Below are 24,772 nucleotides of genomic sequence, written 5' to 3' on the forward strand. Positions count from 1 at the left end.
CGTATGTTGTGAATGGGCTTATGTATGCTGGAGAGGAAGCTATGGCTACTATGCATGTATTGGATATCGTTGTCATGGTTCTTAGAGCTTGCTCTTTTTTTTGGGATGAGGCATGTAATGAAGATCTCTGCGCAAGCAGCCAACATTGCAAGGCACAGTAGGTGATTTCAGACTTCAGACAAGGCTGTCCTCGTTTTGTCCCCTCACATTCTGACCCTAGACCTCCCGCAGTCTGCAGACAAATACGGGGGTCTCCCACGAAAAGGCTGATGACACAGATAAGAAAAAGTTCTGCTTAAGATGTCATTTCTCTGATATGGAGAAATAGTGTGAAATGGGGATAATGGACATCGATTGTGATTGTACGTGTCTGCTCAAGGAATGTGGGTATGGTGACTAGTCATGGGTGCGGTGTCTGGTCACATAGGCACACAGCTCTGAGGAGACAACTACAGTTTTGAGGAGAGCCTGCCCCTCTTCCTCTAACAAAGGGGAGACGGGGAGATGCCTGCCCTTCTTTCTCTAACAAAGGGGCTATTTAAAAGAGAATGAGAAAAAGATGAGAGACATCCAAATGCTATCTAGAGGGAGGGAGTGCTAAGTCTCTTTGCTGGAGAAGATTGGATGGTCACAAGGACATGAAACACCTGAAGAAGATCGGATGGTCACAAGAACATGAATCACCTACAAACCTGCAAGACCACCACATTCCAAAAACGGACTGATAAGCTAATTAACATACGAAGCGGGGTTTAGGTAACGAATATGTATAGGCGTTAATTGAATATTCATTTGTTTCATTGTATAAATGTGAGATGGTTCGTCACTTTGGGTATGCACGCTTGTGGAGGAGCGATCCCCCGTGCATCTGCGCGCAATAAACATACCCACTTTATAACTTTCGAGTTATAGAGTCTAATTCCGCACGTCATCTCTGTAGAGGTGGTATTCTTTTAAGAAGACTCGGTGGTGTCCCAGCTCTCAGTTAGGGCAGGCTTTCACCGAGGTTTTGGTCGCTTTTTGTAGCTGTGATTGACACAAGTCGGGCATGTGCGCCCGGGTGCCGGTGGTCCCAGGAGCGCGAGTCTGTTGCCACAGGATGGCGCCGGCTGGCCAGGCTTGCAGGGTGCACGTATGGCAAGTTAAACCCAAAACCTGCGTGTATGAGATCCGTGTTCCACAGTCACTCTTAATCCACACAGATATTTCCTGTGAAATTCTCTTAAGTAAGTGTTCATTCTGCTTTTGTCCTGCTGGACTGCCAAGCCTCCTCCACAACACTATAGTTGTATCTGAAATTGATTGTTGTGCTCCAGGGAAGAGAGACTGGGTCAAATTCTGACCATCCATTACATTGCCTTGTCGAGTTATTACATAGCAAGAAATAGCAAGCTTGCTTCCATTTCTCATCAAGCCAATTGTTTAATTGCCACTACCTAGGACTGACCAGTGTCATATGCTCAATACTCCATAGTTTATCAGGCAGCATGATTTACTTGCCAGCAGTTCTGATTAGCAATGATAGGAAACTAAATGTATTGTGTCTAAAAACTGCAATTAAGATGTCTTGAGCCTGGAATTTTTTGTGTGGTTTTTGCCGGGTTTTAATAGCAACTTTAAATTTTTGAATGTGCAGACAAAACTCTTCCTTGGCTCTCCTGACGTGTGGCTGTTGCAGTATGTCACAGTGTTCAGTGTGCTGCGTGACATGGTCCTACAGCATCTCAGGGTGTGTCTAGTTGCATTGGTTTGGCAGCACTGACAATACATGAATTTTTTAACGCTCCTGTTTTCATCAGTGGCCTTTGCTCAATTTGTATGGTGCAGAAGGGACATCTAGTGGCCAGGTGGAAGCATCTAGTGGCCAGATAGAAAAGTGGTGATGATGAATGTTAAGGGCAATAACTTTAGTTATTACAGGCAAGAGCCAATCTGAAGTTAGAGATTGGACCCTGGGGAACCCTCGAGCATTACATCACCAAACTGTGTTTGAACTTTTCAGTTTACAGAATTGGCCTGTGAGTCTGTGGGCTTGAAATTCCAAAACCTGAACTTTAAAAAAATATACCTGGCACTTTTCAGCAGTGATTGGGAGCAGAAGAGCATACTGAAGCAGTCATTTTTTTGTAAGCTGATTTTCAGTGGAACTGGAAGTTTGTTTCTTTACTAGCTTGACTTGTCTGCAGCCACTGTGTTACTATGGGCTCCTTCGTTTATCGTTGTGCCTAATAACCTTCAGAGGATGAAGCTGGGGAAGAAATCAGAAGATTTTGATGCTATTAACTTGCATTGTTCAATTCAGAAAAGTAGATTTGTGTTCAGAGGTGAGGTTCCACAACTGTAAGGAGGGAAGGTGTGGCTGCCTCGGAGGAGAGCCTCATCATGCCTATATGACAGGAGATAGGAATGCCTTTATTCTTACCAGTTTCTGTCTGTGATACTGGCTGTTATATCATATGTCTGAGCTCTAGTATCCAATCTGTAGTATTAGATTATTTTAAGCCCTGTGTGAAGAAAGATTGCGAAACTCATGCAAGCGTACATTGTTCTTTGACTGGAAAGTGCAGGCTGTTTTGCTTAGGTACTTTGCGCAATTCTTTCTGAACTGTTTGTAGAAAAATTATAAGATTGTTTTGTGAAAAGTATACAAAAGAATGTAGAACAAGAAGACAGAAAGGTTCTGCTGAGTACTCCAGACCTACTCTCTCCCTTTTCTCTTAATCCAGCTTGCCTACTGCTGCCCCATTTTCATGGCATGCATTTCCGGCTTGCAAAGTTTCCTGCCTATTGGCTGAGAATAGAAGCCTTGCTGTTCTGCTGTCCTTAAGTCTCTTGTAATGAGTGTTACAGAGACGAAAGCAGCTGTGTCCTTTGGCTCTAGTTTTAATACTATGTTAAAGAGCAGATTATACTGACGTTGGACAGCAGTGATGTGGAGGTAGCACAAACCATGACCAGTTTGGGGAAGGCTTTAGCAAGGATGACTAAGGACTTGGAGCTTATGCTTTAGATAACAAATCCACCCAGTTGTGCTCCTTCTTTGTAAATGTAGTCAAGCCTAACAAATCAGGGCCTTAACAGAGTTGCATTGGGGTCCTTTAATTGGACTAAGCTGGTTAATACCCACATTGGCTTTTGTGTGCCCAAGGGTCCAGCACAGAAAAGGTCTGCCATTTATGCTGGTAAAATCTCATTAACATTGCAAGCATGAATGTTGGAAAAAAATAAATTCTAATATCCTCACAGGTAGACACTGGATTAAGGTATTTTGGTTATTATAAGGAAGTCGGATGTCTTGACCTGTGCAGGCTTTGTTAGCTTGGGTTTAGAGTGACACTAAATGAGCCTGAAGTCCTAGCAGACCACATGGATAGGCTTGCAGTTAACAGTAGTCATAGAGAACATATGAACGCTTTTTTTCAAGAGGATCATCCCTTGTAACCTGCTCCAACCCTAGAACTCACTGTGTCCTGGCAGCAGTGCAGGCATGAGAATCTCACCTCTGTCTGTGGTAGGTTTTCACTGAGAACCATATTCTGCTGCCATTTCCCAGTTCCTCAAGTCCAAACTCTGTTATGACAAATGCATGAAATGGTACCGTTTTGAAGGTACCCTTCTTAGCATTCCTGCATATGTAGTATTATTGATGTTATTGCCCACATTAGCAGTTGAGTTTGAACCTGTCAACATTAACTTGACAGAAAGACCAAATGAAGACTCCAGAGTACAACTCCATCACTAGCACAAGAAGCTACTTCCTGAGACATTGTCTCAAATGTACTCAGAGACACCAAGAATGTTCCTGTGTTCCTCTCTGGAGCTTTTTAATTGTTCAGCCTCAGCTGTTTTGCTCTTGTCTGAGTCTAGCTAGTGTGTACCAAGTTTTACATAGTTAATGGCTCTGTCAGGGGTATGGGATGCCACAGGCCATGCAGCAAAGCAGTAGCAGCAGAGCTGCACCAGACCTAAGCCTCTGTGGGAGGATCTCCACGGTTTTGTATGTGGGGATTTGTTACACTAAATCTGTTTTATGAAAGCTGAGCATGTCCTTCAGGTAGATGTATGAGCCATAAATTACTATGGATAGTTTTATTTCCCAAGTGTTGTGAAGTATCACACTAGTTGACTTACAGAAGTGGCTGTATTCAGACAGGGAAGAATGGCAATTTCTTGCAGTGTTAATTGTGCAATGGATTAATACATATTTGCTTTCATTTGGAAAAGGTGCGTTGTTAGGAGGGTAATTCATGCAGGTGAGGCAAAAAAAATCTGAGCAGAAAGATTCTGCATGTTAGCATTTGGTTACATCCCCTGGCAGCAGAATGAGAGTCTAGAGAGAAATGAGTTCCAGATGGTCGTGGTAGCTGGCAAGAAACTAATACTGAGGCTGATCTTGAGAAAACAGACTGAAGACACCAGAGATGAAAGTGGGGGCAGGGTGGTCCAGATAAGGTTGATAACACATGATATATCATCTTTGGAGCATTCCAAGGCAGGATAGTGAGATGAACCATTTGTTCCTGAATTGCAGTGCTTTGGTGGTGAAAACACTCATGCGGTGACTGTTTTGCTTTCTGTACTGAAGGTAAAAACAATGCAGTAAATATCCCATTTCCCTGCACATGGCCCATCAGCCTCTGTGTGCTCTGCAATGACACTGAGATAATATAAATTACTCATTGTAGGATTGCTGCTGTTTTCATCATGTGCAGCCTAGGTCTGTCTGCACCTATTCCTTGTATCTTGCATTTGTTCAAACTAGGAGTGTGTATGGTACCTTACCTGCCTTCTATTTTTAGTTGTCAGTGGAAGGGTGAGCCAATGTACGTAATTCTCATTACGGTTAATTTAATCCAATTGTGATGTGGATTTAGAGGTACTTAGTAGGTCACAACTGTGTGTGGGCTCTGTCTTTTTCCAGTTACTGTCATAAAACAATGGACACTGGTAATTTTTTCCACTTCTAAAACTAAACAGGTGCATCTAAAGGTGGTGATGTGATTTGGTTCTTGTGTTATGCAGATACTTCTCCTGCTGATCTCTAACTGTTCTTTGGAAGAGGAGTTCACATACATTTTGTGGGTTCATATGTCTTTTGGGCTCACATATCTCATGATGTATGAGGGAGCACTGAAGACTAATGTGGACTAACTCTGCTCTTCGGGATTAACAGTGTGGTTTTGTCTCCTGTCTTATTTTATCTTGAACAAAGCAGCCTCTATCAGAAAATAGTGATTGATCCTTGCCTGGAATTTGTAAATATGAGCTGGTACAGAAGCCTTGGTGCTAGAAATGCCCCCCAGCCCCAGCCTCCTCAGTCTCCAAGCCAGTTCTGAGCTCCTGCCACAGCTATGGAGGAGACACCAGGTTTGTTTTCTTCATCGTATGGGGGGAGTTAAAAAACCAGAAAGCAACCCCCCCACCCCCCACCCCCGCCCCCCCCGTGGCCCTCTCTGCCTTTTGCCTTGTGCTGTGAATCTCCCAGTTCCTCGATGGTTTGCTGCCTTTGACAGCCCCGCGTTTGTCGGGGCGGACCCGTGAGCCTCCCGCTGCCGTGCCGTGCCCTGCCCTGCCCTGCCCTGCCCTGCTCGCCGCGGTTCAGTCCGTGCGATCCAGGCAGAGTTTTCCCTTTGCTCCGGGAACATGAGTGCAGCATTCGGGAGTGGACGGGGACTCTGTCCACCGTGTCAGTGCTAGTCCCCAATTCGGCAGAGCATGGAGCGGGTGCCTGTAGTAGAGAGAATTCTCCAAAGTCCGTGATGTGGGGAGAGCTGGTATTTGCTAGTTTCCAACTACTGTTTCTCCCCAGAGGTTTTTAGAACAGCCACTCTTAGACTTGTCATGGAATTAAAGAAAACTACCTCCAGGGCGTACAATGCTGCTCTCCTGCTGCCACTTTTCCTCTTATTTTGGGGTAAGTTTTTGTCTTCTGTGCCTGATTCTTACCCAGCTACTATGCAGTAACTTTGGATCAGTTCTGTGACCTGCCCTTGTATTGCAAAGGTAACTGAACAAAATGTCACCCTCACAATTAGATTTGAAGCCTGAACACTTCTTGTCTGAAAGGTAAACAGGCATTTCATTCTAGATACGGTTTTCTTTCTATTTATTTCTTGTCTCCTTCTGGTTTTCTCCCTGTGCACGTGCATGTAGGCATTTATTCACAAGAGCTAAAAGTGTGTGCACGTTCATGTAATTAAGTATTCAGCTATTACAGTAACCATTTTCTCCATTGAAAAGTTCTGAATGTTATGATTGTGCCCATAGAAGAAACACCAAACTTTATTTCCATTCTATACGCTTTACAAATACATCTAGGCAGAAGAGGAGTGTACCTAGGGGGTGTATACTAATACATTGAAGTGCCAGATACCTCTGGTACAAAATGTGGAGGAAGGAGGCAGCACGTGAGAATCTCACTTAGAAATTTTGAAGAAAGCAGATCCATATTGAAAGCGCAAGAAGTGATGAGATAACAAAAGAGTGTATCACACTGATGGGGTTTTTAATTTTGTTTTGGTTTTGTTTTGTTTTTTCCACACTGAAAACTTATTTTATAGCCAAAGAATATACTTGAGTATACTGGATACTTCAAGTTCACATGACTTTGGCCTCCAAAAGTCACCCTTGTATACAATTTCCTATGCTCCCTGAAAAACTTATTTCTCTGTTTTATCTGGAATGGATGGCTGCTGAGCCTAAACGTCTGTTTTAGTCATCTAGGGATTATAAGATCATGGCAGGAACATGTCCAGCCTTTTACTGGAAAGTATGATTGGGATTGAACCGGCCTCCATATCCTCTCCTTGGCACTGCCAGGCCAGTATCTGTATATAAAAGTCCTGTTTGGTTTCCACTGAGCTGGGACAGGAATGATCAATGACATTGAAGAAGTGGAGGTAAAACACGGAGAACATGCAGAAAATACAGTCAAAGTGCCTTTTCTCTGCTAATATTTGCTGTACACTGTGTTTGGCATTTTCTCACATTAGTGGATGATGTTTATGTACTTTCTGAGAGTTGGAGAAAGTTTTCAGCCCTTCTTTTGATTCCCCAACAGTATTTTTTCCCCTCTGAAGCCTCCTTAAATTTTCTTTGCTCTGAGCATCTAGGACAATGAATACAAAAGCCAAAATATGTTTTGATTTTTGTCTGATTTGGTTGTTGTTTTTTTCTCTTCCTTGTACCAGCTTCTTTGTCTGGTGCATTCGCTCCAAGTGCCTGGAATTCCTCTGGCCACAGGGAAGCAGCAGGACTGTCTTTTGTATCTAGTAACCATGGCTACTGGTTTGGAGTGTGAAGCAATTATGGTGGCTTTGTGTTGTGCAGAAGGAAGGCCCATTGCATATACAGTATTGCTCAGTATGTGGCTGGCAGAGGGCTGGCATGTTTCTGAGGATTTGTGCTGTTTGACCATGGGACTGATAGCTTTTCACTCTCGGGTAAAGCTCTTTTCTGGAACAGTGTTTTACTGAGAACGTTGTTTTCTTTTGGAGTGCAGGTGGATTACACCTCTTGATATAGCCAGCAAAGCTCAAGGGAAGCAGTGATTTCCATAGTCTTTCCACCTGCTCCTATTTTGCAAAGGAAATTCTGCCAGATTTTAACTGCAGTGAACGGTGGTATTTATATAGCACTCGCAGAATTTTAAAGCCATAAGGAAACGCCTTTTCTTGCCCTTGTGATGCATATAACAGTTTTTTTCTTAATTTATTTATAATTGACTGAGTCTAACTGTCATTGAAGCACAGAGTGGCTAAGGTATTTGTTCAGAACTTTTGAGACCATTCTGCAGCCAGATCCACACTATCTCCGATTTCTTAAAATAAGCTCCAGAGGGGCAGTCATACAGACACTGCATGTGATTCCAGTTTTACTGCTGCTGTCTGTGTAATGGGCAGACTAGCTCTCAGCTTAGTTTGTTGTGTTCTAAAGGAGGTTCTGGAGGATGGAATGAGTGTCTACTTATTTCTGTTCCCACAACTCTGGCCAACCATGAGCACAGTAATTCACATACCTTCGGCCTGGAAAATGCTTTGGACGCCTATTGAGAGAGAACATGTGCAGACAAACCTTTTTTCTGGCAGTTTGCTATCTGCTCTGATGTATGCTCTTGAGATTAGCTTGGACATACAGACAATTTAAATCTCACTTGCTTCAAAGCTGGAAACAAAGAAATACAATCTTTTCAGCTGTTTTGTTGATTGTCAGTATATTTAAATAAGAATTGGAAACTAAATCTTGTGACTCAATCTAGTTAACTGAATACACAGGAAACCCCTGCCTCAGTGTTTGATCTGTGGAAATGGCTGAGAGATCAGAGAATGTGTAAACCATGAAGGTCAGCTCAGGGAAAATACTGGGGTGTCATAAGCACAGAAGATCAAAGAGTTACTGTGGCAATATATGCAGTACTATCATAAAATCTGTATATCACAGATTTATAGCTCCTGTCTCTCCAAGTTCTAGAAGCATGGTAATAGGAGTTACATCTTCAAATCTGCATTAAAACAGTGAACAAATAATGAAAACAAGCTAGCTGGCTACTTGTTCTGTGTTAAGTTTAATTCCCTGAAGTGGTGTTTCTGATTAACGCTGTTAACACTTCTGGCCATAATATTGGCACTGCTCAGCCCTATGGATTGTTGCCCACCATTTGGCACCTTTCAGCAATTCACTGGGCAAGCTGGATGGGAGAAAGCCAGGAATCTGCATTTTGCCTCTTTGAGGGGGTAAATATTCTGCATATTTCACAAGGGGAAACTGAGCTTCATTTTATGCCTGGCTTAGTGAAAGTCTAGTGATCTCGCCCTTTATAAATATTTTACACTAGTGGGCTGTGTACATATCTCTAGCATGGAAAAGCTCTGTCACACCAAAAACCTAGCATGCAAATGTTGTGGTCTGGAACTTGCTGGTCTCCAGTAATAATGGCAAACAATGTCAGAAATAGGCTGGGAAGAGGTGAATGCACAGTATCTGTCTAAAATGTTGGATAGGAAAAACTGCAATCTCAACTGTGTGCAGGGACTTCACTAGAGGTTTTTAAATTAGTATCCAAACTGGTAGTTGGCTAAGATGTTGGGCTTGTGTGTTTAATCTACCAAAACTCTGCAAGATATGTCAAAGCTGTGAATAGTAAAGCTCTTTTTAAAATGTCTCTTCTTAAAGATGCTACAGGCATTGCCAGGATCCCTGCCATCTTGCTGGGCCATTTATTCAGTATTGTCTTAGAAGTGCTGTCTGCTGATTGCCAACATTGCTTTTTGACTATCTAATCTTTATTTTGAGGATCTATTTTTGTCATAATGCTTTGTCTTGCTTCACAGAGATTGTCAGATCTGATAAGCTGATAACCTGAGGTGGTGATGATGATGTGTAGATTCAGCCTGCATTTTCACTGAAGTATCATTTCTCCCTTTTATAAAGAATGGAGAAGAACAACTTGACTCTGAGCAGCAGGATCTTGAGGGGAATTGAATATACCTGATCCTAATGGTGACATCACCTGAGCATGAGACCAGGAAGTTCAAACAAAAGCTGATGGGAAGTGGTTGGGAGGAGAGGGAGCAGCTGGTAGGTGGGAGGAGCAAGTTACCTTGAACAGAGCTTTTCCTGATGGCTGGTGAAGGTGGTAAGTAAGCTGCTGCAGCTTGGGGGCTTAGCAGTTGTGATCAAACAGTGGTATTTTGGAAGGTTTCCTGTGCATGCATTTTCTGATTTGAAATTTTCTGATGTTGAATAGAAAAGCCCACTGTTAAAGCCACTGTCAAAAGTTGCCCGTTACCATGTTAAATGGAACAAGTACAGGTCATGGAGCATCTTAGGCTAGGTGAAAAATCAGTGCCAATTATTAGCATATCATGAGCTTGTCAGTAGTCTCAGAGAATTTCAGGGCCTTTTTTTTCTGATCTTATTACTTTATTATCTGATTCTGGTATTACTAGGAGCAGGTGCTTCCCTCAGGTCTGGGAAGAAAGGGTTTAATCTCTGTGTTAAAAAGGAAATGGGGCTTGTAAAGCCACCTAAAAAGGCCTTGTACGCTCCCTGAATGAGTACACTGAAGGTACTTCCTAGAGAAGGATTTGATTTTATTCTGCCATTACCTCCCACAGCAGATACGCTATCCTTCCAAAGTTAGCAAGGGTGGGGAGGAGAGAGGTGAACAGCATGAAAGCCCCTTTTCAGGCCTGTCCAGTCTTCATTCCTGGTGCACGGATCCCGGGAACAGGCCATGGTGTGTACCCTTCCACTAATCCTTTACACTGACCAGGACAGGGGAAGATCAGCAGAGGTCAGCAGGGATTTACTAATATAAGCACATGCCTTCCTGTTGTCATGGAGACATAACTCTTTCCATTCCTTTATTCAGAGTTTATTTAGTAGTTGTGTTACTTTGATACTTGAGGTGGAGGGGTTCCCTTTCCACTCTTGGCCTTGGTATCTTTCTCTAGTGGGAAATGTGCTGGGGTGATCAGCAGGAGCCCAGCCTGCCTGCTAAACATTGCATCAGGCTGAGGTACTGAGCATTCACGGTTTAGGCACTTGAAGATTGCTCTACCTCAATTATTATTGAGTGCAGTTGGAGGCTGCTGCTGGGAAGCCTGCTGTTCTCACTTCTTGGTTGTGAATTGTCTTTTTTTTTTTTTTTCCAGTTGAGTGTGTAGGGCAGGTGAAATACACCTGAAGGAAGCCTCTTTCTCCACAAGCCTGCAGGGCCTTTTTGTAAAAGATGATAAGCATAGAGAGCAAGATTTGAAATAGCATGGAAGTCAAGGAACTCAATAACAAATCTGTGCACAAAAGGTACTTAATATATCATGTCTGAGTCATAGTTTTGGAAACTTAAATAAATACTCGCAAACATGAAGCAGTCTTTTCCCCAAAGTATCTCACTACAACAAGAGGAAGATATGCTAGAGTCCTGTCCATTGCAACTTGTTTAACAGAAAACAAAAGTGCTACTCTAGGAGATGCAGTGTGTAAACTCTTTACTCCTCTGTTTGGGAATCCTTCACAGTAATATGTTCTTCAGGAGAAGAGTGCACACCCCTTTACTCTGCTTGGTTCATGTCATGGGGAAACACTGTTGGGCATATGTGTAGGCTGAGTGCCCCTTAAAAGCATTGCAGCTTCAGTCCAGCATTTTACATCCTCTGGTTTTCTGTCTTTTTTTTTAAACTGGACTGTGGGTAATGTGAATTGTGTTGATTTTCAGGGAGAGAAGCTGAAGGGATGAGAAAAGTTAGACACGTACAGACTTATTTTAATCCTTTTCTCAGGAAGCCCCACTTCTGACTGACCCCAAGACAAGAAAGATGCAATTTATTTTATCATTAATTTTGCCAAAATTAGTCTAGGTAAAATGCCCAATCTAATATCATATACCACTTTAGAGCCTACCTTGTCCTGCTAGGTATTCTCTTGCTTCCTAAGATTATTCAGGCATCTAGGAATGATCAAAGCCACAGCTGGAATGTGTGAAATTGGGCAAGTTTTCAGAATCTAGAACCTGGGAAAATATATTTCATATTACCAGTGGGAATCCATAAGCAAAATACACTCTTTTATTTGTCTTTCCCTTTGCTAGGCAGTTGTAGTATTTATGTTACGTGCTGAAATAAAGCACCTCCGTGTTGTAGAGACCGGAAGGATCCAACTATTTAGTTCAGTAATACTTCTGTTCAAAGCCTTTAATACTTTATATTAATTTCATTTTACAGGACATTTGTGAACCATGTGTAGCTATTGTTTAAGTTGGGCAAAATGATACATGAAGTGGAACTGGCTTGGCCAAGCTCACATTAAGGTTTTGCTAGGTCAGGAAATAATATCGTGGCATCTTGACTCTTCTGGCAGTTGTGTCTGTGATTCTGAGCATTTTGTTGAGAGATTGTACATAGGAGACAGTGAAAAGATGAAAATGTACTCTGAGTGCAGTGCACATACATGAGCAGGTACTCAGAGGTGGGTATTTTCAGTAAGTACTGTTAAACTCTGCTTTACATTTTTTTGTGTTTGTAGAGATTACATCAATCCATTTGAATATCACATTAAATACAATTTAAAAAAAATTGTCCAAATTGTCCTTTGTATGAAGGAAACAAGGTAATCTCTGGCCTGATAACTCCAATGCTGCTGCTTCCCTGTTGGAATTTTAATGACCCTTAAGAGTACCTTTAAGGTAGTTATCAGTGAAGCACTGAGCTCTTCCTTGAGGTCAGGTGTATCCGCAGCTTGAGGGCATCCATTCTTTATCATACTTTCCCAAGACTTTGAAAAACAAACTTATGGAAAGCAAAACCAAAAAATAGAAGCCAGTGAGTAAGTAATGCTAAAGCAGCATCTCACGGGCAGTGAAGTAATACAATGACTGAAGCTCCTTGTCCTGTGTGTGTCTTAGCAACTCATAATTGGTGTCTAATAAAACCTGCCAGCAGTACTAACTTAATGTCAGGGCGGAGAGGGGAGGCCGTGAAAGAAATTCAATCCAACTCATGTTGTGAGGGACATTAGCACTGGATTTCACAATGTGTGAGATTATGGAGAACAAAGTTGAGGGGGTTGGTTTGATTTTAAAGAAAAGGACAGAAAACCTTGCTACAGCTCTTTGAGACCTTCCTCCTCCCGCACCATCTCTTATCAGTTCCCACAACCTCCTCTGCCAGTGCAGTGTGGCAGCATCTTGTCCCAGTTTACTGAATTCCTCAGGACTTTCTGGGAGAGAGACAGTGAACTGCTAACAAGGGCATCTCGGATTGCCCAGCATCTCATTAATTTCTCATTTCTCTTTTTGTGGTTGGAAAACTCGCTGTTGCAAGTGTCCTTTGACAAGATCAATTAGTAAAGGTATAAACTATAAAATTATTGAAGCCAATTATTAAAACAAAGCCTGGTAATGCAGCTTGTTTGCCTTAGAGTGATACAAAAGGTCACAAACCTCATCTTTTAGGGAAAATGTATGTCAGCTACCTTTTAAAGTGTAAAACCAGACCTGTCCTGACAGAGCTCGATGAATGTTTTATATGTGACTCTGCTAGCCTTTGAAGTTCCTCCTAATCCACCCTTAAGTGCCTGGAACGTATTCTTCAAAGAAACTGTAGTCTTCTCCAGTTTCATTTCAGAGTAGGGTTGCAGGATGGTATGACAAATATATTTATGTTCTTTTAAACATCACTGATTCATGTTCTTGTGAAAGGTAAAGGAAAAATCCTGAATGTCATTGTTTAATCCAGCAACAACTACTTTTGTGGAAAACTATAAACTCTCATCATTCAGTTATTTCTTTGCCCCAATTTTCACCATTTTCATGAAACGAAATAGTCTAAATAACATGTTTTCATGGTTGGTATATTGTGCAGAAGGAAAAGCTAATTTATTCATTATGCTTGGCTAATTTATTCATTATGCATATTACCATTTGGTGGGTATAGATATGCTATTCACATAATAATCTGTTCCAAAAGTGAGAGGAATTATTGTATGTCCTAGGACTGATGGATGAAAATAACAAAACCAGAGCTGGAAATGTCGTATGTGTTGTGTTCTTTCTCAAGCTAGGTGGTAGTCTAAGTCTTTGATACCCATATAGTACACTGAATTCTTGCAGACTTTGTGCTTAACTTCCTGGTGATGTCACAAGTGTTGTACTCACTTCTCACTGCTGAAATCCCCCTTTCTGACGTCACTCCGTAACAGTGTCTCATCTGTGGAATTTAGCCAGAAGTTTAGTACTGCCACTGAATGAATATTAGGGTTAGGCATACATAGGTTTTGTCCTTGGGAAATATTACAGTATTAATATAGGCTTCCTATATACAGGGGAGTATATGATATAATCCTGGATTTAGTATTGTTAATACGCCTGCAACCTCTACTGAGTAGGGTGATTTTCTGCAAGCTGCAGTTCATAAACAAGTTGAAGTTATTTAGATGATGTTTTGTTTCTTGTGACTTACACTGCAGTCTTCTCAGCCTGCACCATGCACGCCTTAAAAGCGATGCTGTGTTACTTCAGGATGTTTGTTCCAAAAAAGGAGTATTTTCCTCCAAAATGAGGCCCTGCTGGAATCATCCCTTTTAGACAGAACTGAGGTAACATTCGGTCATAGAAAGCAGCTAAAACTGATACAATAACAAGGCAGGAATTCAGCTTTTTTCTGTGCAGTCCTGTACCTGACCAGTTACTCAGCAGGGCTGATGAGTACACACGAGCGAACCACCGCTATAGTTCGTGCTCCCAGCGAGTTTAGAGGAGATGGGAGTTCTCCCTGTTACTGTACTGCTGGGTTTGGTAAGCCAAGAGGGCCTTTTGACTTTTTAGTGAAGCTTTGTGTTTGCTTGACTTGCTATCTGGCCTGTTGTGTCTGCAAGTTTGTGTGTGACTATGGGGCCATGTATTTGTCACCAAATCTTTTTGTAATGAACAGGCATTAATGAATAATAGAGCTTATTGAGCATTATGGTCATATGATGAACCAAAACAGAGAAGGTACAAAAAGGTATGTCTGTTATGAGAGAACTTTGGAAATGACAGGAAATAGCAAAGGGATTTGATGTTTATCTTTATTTACAAGAAGCATTTAGACTATCTGCTTCTAATGGAAGCAGAAAACTATGCGCGTAGCCTTTGAAACGACTTCAGCCTGTCTACACTAGCAGTGCATGGTGATTCTGTAGAAAAGTGAATTTCTTTGCATATGGAGACTGCTGCAAATTGGAGAAGTTCTGAACATGCAGTGGACTTGGTCTCTTTTTCGCTCTTTTTTTTTTTTTTTTTTTTTTTTTAATCACAGACTGTGCTTCTGGCCTGTGGAAAGTGCAGGCTGGGGCTGGTTACTCATTAAGCGTACAAAGGCTCGTATCTCCTGCCTAGTAAAGCTCTTTTGCGAATAGTTTCCTGGGTTCCCACTCTAATTGCTACAGAGATTCCAGGCAGATTCCGTCATCCTTGTTTTCTGCCTCACTGGGAATCTGAGAATAAAAGGGTTGATGGCAGAATAATGAGATTGCTGGACAGTGCAATGCTCAACAACTCTCCCCAGCATCACATGAGAGAGGAAGGGAGGGGTGGGCCATAGAGATGATGCTAGGAAGAGAAAGGGCTGCCTAAATCCCTGAGAACCCTCCCTCCCCCATCAACACTGCCACTTAAAAAAAGACTTAGAAACACTACAGTCTTTTGGTGGGAGGAATCTGGGGGAGGTCAGGGCAGGGGCAGGCTTTTGTAAACCAAAATCTCCTATAAATCCTTTTCAGGCCCTGGAGTGGGATGCCTCCACCTTCAGGTGTAAAGGGGCTGAGGAGCTGATGGGACAGTGAGTTGATAGAAAAGCACTGACACAGATTAACTGTGGGGTGTGTAGAAGGTGCACCAGAGCAAGGCAAACATGACCAAAAATGGGCTGGGATCGCGATGGCATGAGTGAGAGAATGTGTAAGGTCAGCTGAGAAGTGATGCTGTGTTGTGTGTTATCTTGGCAAATCCTTAGCATGGAGCACAGCACGTTAACATTTCTCAACTAGCAGTAATGCCGTGGGAGCCAAAGGTGGTGAGCTGTGGGTAATGTCCAAGTAACTGTCCACCTACAGTTTCATAGGGTTTCCCAGAAACTGATTCGCTGGCTGGCCCACAGTTACATACAGAAGGCAGCAAAAAGGGCAAAGAGCTGCTTACACAGTGGCATGTGAAAACAAAATTAAATGCTAGTGGTTACTTGACTTCCAGTGGTGGGCAGGCAGGATTGTGTCACCAGAAGCAGTAGCTATTTCTCAGGTACTATTTGCTATTTTGTGAACTTTACCTCTGCTTTGTGGCCGCTTTTCATAAACATTTTCAAAACATCTGCTATGTAGTTGTTTGCAGAGTTACTTCCAAGTTTGGATTTTTCATAACACTTATGCAGGAATCACTCTGGGGTACTACCTGCAGCTTTTCTCTTGTGTATCCGGGAATGGAGAAAAACAAAAAACTCTTGATATCAGAAAGCTGCAGTGGGATGAGGGGCTAATGACTGCTGCCTATGTGAAGGGAGAAGTCCTCTGTTTGCATTGCCTTTGTCCCGTTATACTATTTTTGTTTTGTTTTGTTTTTTTTCTTTGGAAAGTGTATAATTGTGTCATTGAGTCCAGGGCATGTAACATAATTCCAATATCGAGGCAACTGTCTGCTGTCTTCTGGGCTGTTCTGCCTTTTGACCAGATTGTTTCACAAACTGAACTTGAAATTTCTTTTGGAAAAGAAATGGGGATTCTTCTATTCTTCCATTCTGCTCCATTGACAATATTTTAATTGAATCCCCCCCCCTTTTTTTTTTTTTGGTTATATCATGTATCCTGTATAATCTCATTTACATTAATTAAATTTGCAGTTACCTGGGCATGTCCCATCATATTTCTGGATGGTGGAATTGCTTAATCAGGAAAAGCCTTCTAAACACTGCCATTTTGGGGGACAGCAAGGTGTTGTGGCTGGGTGTGAATAAATTGATCATATCCAAACACTCCCAGATTGAGGGGAATCTATTTGCAACATTAGTTGCTGCTATCTGGATATTAGACTCGTGTTTTGGCTCTGCAGATATTGAGTTTGGCTCTGAAATGCCGTCTGTACAGTGAATCTCATCAATCTCTGCTCTTTGCTGTTCTCATAACACCTAAAAATTAACTGCTGTGTAAATTTACTTGTCTAACCTGTGGGGGGAGAGTGCCCAGCCAGTGGTTATCAAACTTTGAGCTGCTCGATGTAATCATGTGAAAGGTGCCAGTTTGGAGTTTGGGTTGGATTGTTTATGGCAGCATCTTGAAATCACTGGTGGATTAGCTGAGAAAAAATTCTATCCTCAGAAGGAGCAGCTGGGACATTAAGAGCTGCAGCCAATATCTTAAAAGATCCTGTCTGCCCCTCTGAATCTCCAAGCACAAGCCATGTGCCCTACCAGTGAAAGGGGTCATTGAATTTTACACAAAGTTCATCTTGTGAATGGATTTAAGTTGATATGTTTCACTGCCTTCAGTGTGATTCATGGATGGATAAGCACAATTGAAATCGTTGGTTTCTGAGAGCCTTCTAAAACCCAGGCATTTAGTCACCAGACTTAGCAAGAAGTTCCTGATTGCCATCATATGAAGGCATGTTGTGTTGTCTTCTGTAGAGTGCATGTTTGATTCTCCAGGATCCTTCTCAGCTAATGGCTAGAACAACCCCTTGCAGTGTGGAACTTCGGTGGGCAATCTCAGATTGTATGTGATGATCAGCAGAAGAACTTTCTTCTGTAGTGCTTTGAATGCTGACTAACAGAAAGTCTCTTTTCTCAGCAGGAACTTCATATTCTGAAAATGATAGCAGCTGTTCCTCATCCCCATGTAAAAACGGTGGGAGCTGTAAGGATTTGGAAATGGGTTACCAATGCACCTGCCCTGTGGAGCCTGTAGCCTACATGGGCGTGAACTGTGAACTCCTCTATGACGCATGCATTAAACATGGGTGTCCTGCCCATAGGATTTGCAACGGGACTCCAGGACTGCTGGAATATGAATGCATCTGTATGCCTGACTTCACAGGTACTGATTGTAACATTAATATTAATGAGTGTGAGAGCAACCCTTGTAAAGATCCTCGTTTTGAATGTGTAGATAGTGTAAATGGATACACCTGTAAATGCCAAACAGGACTGAATGGAGAAGGCTGCCAAACAGAAAGTTCTGTGTGCTCTAGCCACCCCTGCCTAAATAACGGGACATGTGTCGAGGGTCCTGGGGACTATACCTGCATCTGCCAGCCTGGCTTCAGCGGGGCCAACTGCAGTGACAACATTGATGAGTGCGCCTCCAACCCCTGCCAGAATGGAGCCATCTGCCGAGACAGGGTGAATGAGTATAGCTGTTTCTGTGTGCCTGGGTTCCAAGGATACAACTGTGAAATAGACATCAACGAGTGTGCGTCCCGGCCCTGTAAAAACAATGGCACCTGCCTGAATGAGATGGATCACTATTTGTGCAAGTGCATCCCCGGCTACACAGGTACCTTTCATACTCATGTATTAGCCGGGTGGTTGGGTTACATCTGACTGTTCACGTAGTTTCCACCATTTGCCTGCTGCTGCTGCGTCTTATAGTGTTAGTAGCTGTCCTGAGAGCTGTTGTTTTAAGGCTATGAGATGAAATCTCTGTTGCACAACTCGTTTTTCTGGAGTGTTTGGTACTGTGTGTGAATAACGGTGTAGGGCTGCTTGTTGCAGCTTCCAGACAATAGCTAAGGCTTTGATTTCCATGGATAGTGTGCATGTTCAGACATGGATCCGAGAGTGGAAGTAGGTGGACTGTCTGAAACTCAAGTACTAGATACAAGTAGATGTGATTAGCTCTAAGTATGAAATTAAGGGAGGTATACAAGAAAATAAATTTATTGTCAGGAATTAAGGGAGGTATACAAGAAAAGAGATTTATTGTCAGGAAATGTATACTTAGGTAGAGGTAAGTTATGCCTGGAAACACTATCTGGCCTGCAGTTCTTTGTCCAGTCCTGCAGGATTTCTCTGAGGGAAGCAGTCTTTTTGGAATAAAGTAGCTTTTAGCTGGAGATTTCTTTTTGTATTGTTTCATGCCCAGCAAATGTTTTTCTGCATGTGACACAAGTATTTTTTATTTTTCTTTTGGTGCATCTGTGCTAATGGTGACTCAGAGTAATCTACACCTGTGAGTTATCTGTGAGGGAGGCAGTTGGGGGTTCTCCTTTCTCCCGCCCTGCTTATCAGAGTGGAATGCAATTGTACAGCGCGCATGTCTGCCTGGTACCACCTAGCACATGAACTTTCTCAGCCTTCCTCGTTGTCACAGACTGAAGTGTGTAAAGAGTTAGGTTGGTGTGCAGGAATGCCGCTGATTACCGGTGGAATGAGGAGAAGTTACAGTATCAGGAATGCAGTCAGTGATGCTGACTCGCTCTCTGATAAAAAAAGAACAGAGATGAAGGAGAGAAAAAAGCAGAATTTGTGCGTAGGCCTTAAGATTACTTCTGATTTTGAGTATCAAGCAGAATTCTGTCTTTGCAGATCAGTTTCTTTTTATCTTTATGCTGAATCCTCAATTCAGAATTGTGGGATTCCCCTGCCAAGGAAATGCTGAAATGACCCAGGCAGCTGGAGGAGTTTGTTGTACTCCAAATTATTCTGATGTCAAATAGGAAGCTTTGTCTTATGATCTAGTGCTTCACCCAGAGGTTCTAGCACCACTGGCTAGCAAAGCCAGGTTGTTTCCGGGTGCTTGCAGCTGGAATTTGGGTGAAGGATGTTTTGTGTGGGTATTGACGGGTTTGAACCAGCAGATTAGGGGGCCCACATTCCGCCAGGATTAAGATGGCCATGTCCACTATGTGGTGAGCCTTTGCCAAGAAGGGGAGATTAGGTGGATTGGCAGGTGCCCCTGTAATGACTAAGGTTTGGAGGCGATGCCAGGCCACAGACAACTCAAAGAGGCGGAATTGTGGTAGGGTAAGGTAGTTACATAGTAGTTGCACAGGAGGTCTTACTCTGTCAGGGAAAGCTGAGACTTTGGACCAAAAGTGCTGTTATTCTTGAGCAGTAGTGTTGGAGCTAACACCTAATTTTTAATAGCATTTCATAATAAAATTACTAATATCTTGTATCACTGTAACTAGCATTTTGCACTGCTTTAATGCTTTTTTCCTAGGTATCTCAAAGCAAGTTACAAATATTATTTAAACAAATGGAACAATGTTTTGGAGAAGCAGGTAGAGATCACTTTTCCCCTATCCAAAATGCAACTGCATCTGATGTAGAACACTGGATCTGATTAATAGCAACGCTACACAAGTGAAGAGTACCATGTCTAACTAAAACTGTAAGAGCTATATTGTATATAACAGTTCAGTCACACTGACTAGCAGTGTGATTCTTCTCTTCCTGTCCCTGTCCTCCCTGCTCTCAAAGGAGCCCAAACCAAGCCAGCTATTGTTAGATTTTTAAGAGATGTACATAAGATCAAGATTTTACAGCTCTCTTGGAAGATGGATGCTATTTGTGAAGTGCTGACTGATCAGCTACTTTACCAAACCTGAATGAAAGAGACTAAAGCTTTGCAAGTACTGGAAACTCTTTTTAGTTTTGATAGAAGACTAAAATCCAAAAGTCTAGACAAAAAAAAGTAGAAATTAAAGGTCCTGAATTTTTAAGTGTCACATACTGTTTGCGAGCTCCCAATATTCTTACAGCAAAATTAGAACAGATCACTATGCTAGCCAGTTTGGGTTTCCAGGTTAGAAGTCTAGGCAGCACAGATACACTTTTCTAGATTTGTAACATAGATATTTCTCTGTTTTGTAACAAAGGTACGAATTGTGATGCTGAAATAGATGAATGTGATGCAGACCCTTGCCAGAATGGGGGCCTGTGCAATGATCATGTTGGGTTCTACACCTGTACCTGTGCGCCAGGTTATGAAGGAATCCAGTGTGAGGTTGACATCGATGAATGCGCGAGCCAGCCATGCCAGCACAATGGGACATGTCATGACCTCACTAACAGGTGGGAAATGAGTGTTGTTTGAGCAGTTCGATAACCAGGACTGATCTAAAAGTCTACATGGTGTAACCTGTGAGAATTAGAGTCAAAAAACTCTGTGCGTCTGTGGCATGGGGTTGGATTTAGCTTTTCGTACATCCCTGTGGTCACAGTGGCGGTAACTGATTTATGGAAGTAAGTGAGAAGACCCCTCCCAGCAGCAGAACTCCTGGGTGCTTTAAAGGCAGGCAGGAAGAGATTACTGTTACCGTTTTCAGCTGATATATCAGATACAAAGGGAAGTGATTTGCAGAGTGTGAACAGCAAAGGCAACTGCTGGCAACATGCCTTTGTGTCTGAACTTACCTTTTCACAGGTAAGGTGTGAACTCAGAGGCTGCTGAGGGTTGTCTGCTCTGTCAGTAGTGTGGCCTGTTTGTGCAGTGGGAACTGTCCTTTGCCTCACAAGTGGGTACGAGGACCTTAGCTCCATTTGCTCTTTCCTCATGTGGGGCTTACACGTCGCTCTCTTTTGCTGCCCCACAGCTACCGTTGTGACTGCAGTGACACAGGCTTCGAGGGGGACCACTGTGAGTTGGATATTCTGGAGTGTGCCTCTGAACCCTGTCTGAACGGTGCCACATGCGTGGAGGGAATCAAAAACTACAGCTGTGCCTGCTGGCCAGGTAGGTTAGAAATCAACTTTACTATGCTGGCATATAGGCACACTGCAATAGAGAGAGCACATGCTAAATGCCTATGTAAAGAATTGATGATCATACTGCGTGGTCCAGTGGGTTTTTTTCTGATTGCTGTCTGAAACAGCGAGGCTGCCACTGCTGCCCTCTTACAGACTATCCCAAAATCCACTTGACCTCATTGCTGGGAAGTGCACCCTGTTTCTCAACTATAAAATTTTCTTTCTCTTTTCTGCCATTTTCTATCATGTCTTTTCCTATGAATTAATGCTTTCCTGCAAATTGATTATTTGGCTCCTGCATTTGACATAGTGGGGAAGGTGGAGGGCCCTGGGACTCCCTGCTAGATGAGTGCAGTGTCTTCTGGGTCTTATTCTCACCTTCAGTGCAGCCACAGTTTTTGGGAGATTAGTTCCAGTGAAGTTGTCCTTGCTGTTGACACTGATGTCTCCTGGCAGGTTACACGGGGCAGCACTGTGAAGAGGATGTGGATGAGTGTGCGACAGATCCTTGTCACAACGGAGGTGTATGCTTTGAGCGATCCAACCAAGCCTATTATGGAACACAACCTGATTTTCCCAGTAATTTCAGCTATAGCCAAGCAGCTGGTTTCCTCTGTTGGTGCCAGCCAGGCTTTGCAGGTGAGCTGTGCTGTAAATGTTCATCCTGTCAGCATCTAATAGATACTGCATGTGAGTAGATAGGAATGGAGCAATGTTAACTGTGCAACAGAAGTCACTTAAAACGACTGGTACTTCAGGGGAGGTGGCAGCCTGATGCATCAGAAAAGTGCTTCTGTTCACATAGTGTATGAATATATTGCAGACAGCTGTCTGAATGTCATTCTTGGTCTAGCAAGGCTGAGGCAACAGCCTATGCACTTTCCAAGTGCTTTGATGAGTGCCCTCTGGCTATGCAGATGCCAAGGTGGTTTCTCTTTGTCAGTGTCTCTCTCATGCATATGGCAAAATTCATCGCTACAGGGTATCTGTGAAACTCCTCATCAAAGGAAACAATTCCCTAGAGTCCCAGATAACTATCATAGGTGTTTTCCTTGATGAGACTACTCTTGTGACAGTGACTGTATAATCAGGGTGTGTAGGAGAAGAGGGGGTTCTTGATAATCTGGCTCTTGGAGCTAGAAGCTCTGTGGATGTTCAACTGAAATTTCATCCTTTCCCTGGTTTATCGGTATGTATAAAAAGCTGGATTTAACAGTGGGGAAAATTCCCTGGCAGGATGGGCTAAACAATAATACTTTATTCTCTTTTGAGAGAAAAATGAGACTTTGGCCCACTATTGCACAGATGGGAGTGGTCAGAAGTTCTGATTCTGCCACTGTTCCCTTTCATGACACTGGAAAATCACTTGACCTTTCTGTACTCCATTTCCCTAACTGTTTCGGTGTTAGTATCTATTTGCCAGACCGTCTGGAAAGACATGCTGTAGTTCAAGAAATTCTTTTGCATTTTTAGATGACAGAGAAGAAGTGCAAAAAATTATGAATGCAGTTGTGTTCAGATTCTTTCCTTTGCTGGTGCACGTGTGCGCTTAAGATGCCTGTTTGTGTTTTCACTATAAAGGGGAGACCTGCTTTATTAACATCAATGAGTGCGAGTCCCAGCCGTGTCAGAATGGAGGGCTCTGCGTGGACCTTATTAACGACTTCCTTTGCCATTGCCTACCAGGCTATTCAGGTAATGCTGGTGAAGGGGGGTGGCTGGAATCAGGCCCTTCTGGTTAATTAATGCTGAGGCTGGCTGCAAGACTGGGTTCCAGTGCTGGGTAGCCCAGGCTGCTGAGCAGGACTGAGATGTGGGGAGTGCAGTAGTGTTGCGGTGGGACATCTACAGTTTTGGGTGCAAATGCCGTGGGAAAGCTAGGTGGTTTTGATCAAGTAAGTTGATAGGCTATGAACTAGATTTTGAGACATAAGATCAACTATGTAGAAGAGTCTAAGCAGAGAATATGTAGGGATTCTGTGCCCTGGAGTGAAAGTTCACTGGGAGAACTGAGTTTTTTTTTTTTTATAGATGTACTATGAAGGTGAACAAAACCAGCCTTCAAATAAAAATAGGGTTGCTTAGCATTCTAGTTGCTACAAGCTACTGGCTATAGCAGATTGGATCACCAGCACATAGAACATCTGTAAACCATCTCCATTCCCTAACTCCCCTGGATGATAAGAGCCAGCGATTTTTGGCTGAAGGCAGTAATCTGCTGTGTTGGGAGGTCAAAAGGTCTTTGTGATGTGAGCAAGTGAAGCCTTCTCTGTTTACAAGGGAATGAGGAGTCTGGATTCTTACACAAATGCCCTGCCTGACCCTAATGGGTCTCGGTTTTCTAGCTGAGAAATTAGGGGATAGCGAATATTGCATATCAGCTCTGCTGGGAAGGTACACTGCTAACTGATACTAAACCTCATCTTAGTTTAAAATACTTGTTCTCAGTCTTCTGCACTATTACATTCCATGTGTACTCACTGTTTTGAGCAATTTAACACCAAGAAGTAGTTTTTAAGGAAGGTGGTCCCCAGCACGATCTTGTATTTATGTATTTTTGAGGTGGATGTAACCTTTCCGCAGTGTTACTAGGCTGCCATCTCGTGGGAAAAGGGAAAACTTGAAGCCAGAAGAAAACCTTGTCCCTTTCTTCTTGCAGCAGCAGGTACCAGCATTCCAGAGACTGTCTTAGACCTTGCTTGCATGGGAAGGTTTTCTGTTTTCCTTCTGTGGCCATAGTGGTTGAGCTATGCTGGTGCAACTCTGTCCAGCTCTTCCCTGGGAAGACCCATTACACAGGTCCTTTCATTCCCAGAATCTCAAATTGACTTCTAGTTAACACCTGTAACTGGGCTGAATTCTTTGCGGGGTTTTCTGGCCTATCTCATTCTTTTTGGATTCCTAATATAGGCTAGGCCAAGAAAAAATTGCTTTTGTAGGTGAGGGCTTTGAAAACAGACTTTTATCTAAGCTCTTTGTTGGTATTTTCTTGGGTAGTTACAATGCTGTACTCATGAACTGAGATCTTATCCAAAGAGGTGGTTTACACTTTATCCTGCTTGTCAGAATTCCCACTCACTTCTGTGCCCTGTTCCCTTTTCCTCATTTAGTGCCCCAGCACCCTTGGAGAGTTCAGAATTTCATTGTGCTTTGCCAAACTGCAGATCTCTTTAATCCTTTCCAATTCTTAGCGTGCTCATGGGCAGAAAAGCTGACAGAAACACAGGATGATGGGCAAAGAAGTGCTAGAGTTCATTCTGTTGCATCAAATTTGGGTTCATTAGTACTTGAAGGGGATTAGAAGCAGGTTGCTCTTCTGGATATTGCTTTTGGTCAAGGACTTTGTCTCAGCTGAGGTAGTTCTGACACATTAACACAGTGAAAGGCTGGGAGCAGTCTGTGAGATCAGTGAGTGCGTGTGGAGGAGTGAAGCTGACAGGGAAATAATAGCAATTAATCTCCCCTCCTTTGTCAATTAATCCCAGTACAGTCATGCTGGGTAAACAGCTTATTACTTCATATTAGGATCACAGAACAACTTTGTGAAGCTTCCC

The 24,772-nt window shown here is 42.8% G+C and overlaps 1 protein-coding gene across 8 annotated transcripts in view; it reads left to right on the forward strand.

Moving 5' to 3' along the window:
• The window catches only part of CRB2 (crumbs cell polarity complex component 2), a 78,012-nt gene that overhangs the window by 27,921 nt on the left and 25,319 nt on the right, over window positions 1-24,772 (forward strand). For 5 of the 8 annotated variants that reach the window (XM_037400399.1, XM_037400400.1, XM_037400401.1 and 2 more), the window contains exons 1-6: window positions 5,650-5,914; window positions 17,317-18,021; window positions 20,348-20,543; window positions 21,065-21,204; window positions 21,675-21,857; window positions 22,800-22,913. In XM_037400399.1, coding sequence (XP_037256296.1) covers window positions 5,842-5,914; window positions 17,317-18,021; window positions 20,348-20,543; window positions 21,065-21,204; window positions 21,675-21,857; window positions 22,800-22,913 — 1,411 coding nt within the window. In that variant the 5' untranslated portion in view covers window positions 5,650-5,841. Of the gene's footprint in view, window positions 1-5,649; window positions 5,915-17,316; window positions 18,022-20,347; window positions 20,544-21,064; window positions 21,205-21,674; window positions 21,858-22,799; window positions 22,914-24,772 lie in introns of those variants that run through there. The other 3 variants (XM_037400398.1, XM_037400402.1, XM_037400404.1) reach the window with 3 other exon arrangements.

The sequence above is a fragment of the Falco rusticolus genome, chromosome 9, assembly GCF_015220075.1.
Source record: "Falco rusticolus isolate bFalRus1 chromosome 9, bFalRus1.pri, whole genome shotgun sequence".
Taxonomy (NCBI): domain Eukaryota; kingdom Metazoa; phylum Chordata; class Aves; order Falconiformes; family Falconidae; genus Falco; species Falco rusticolus.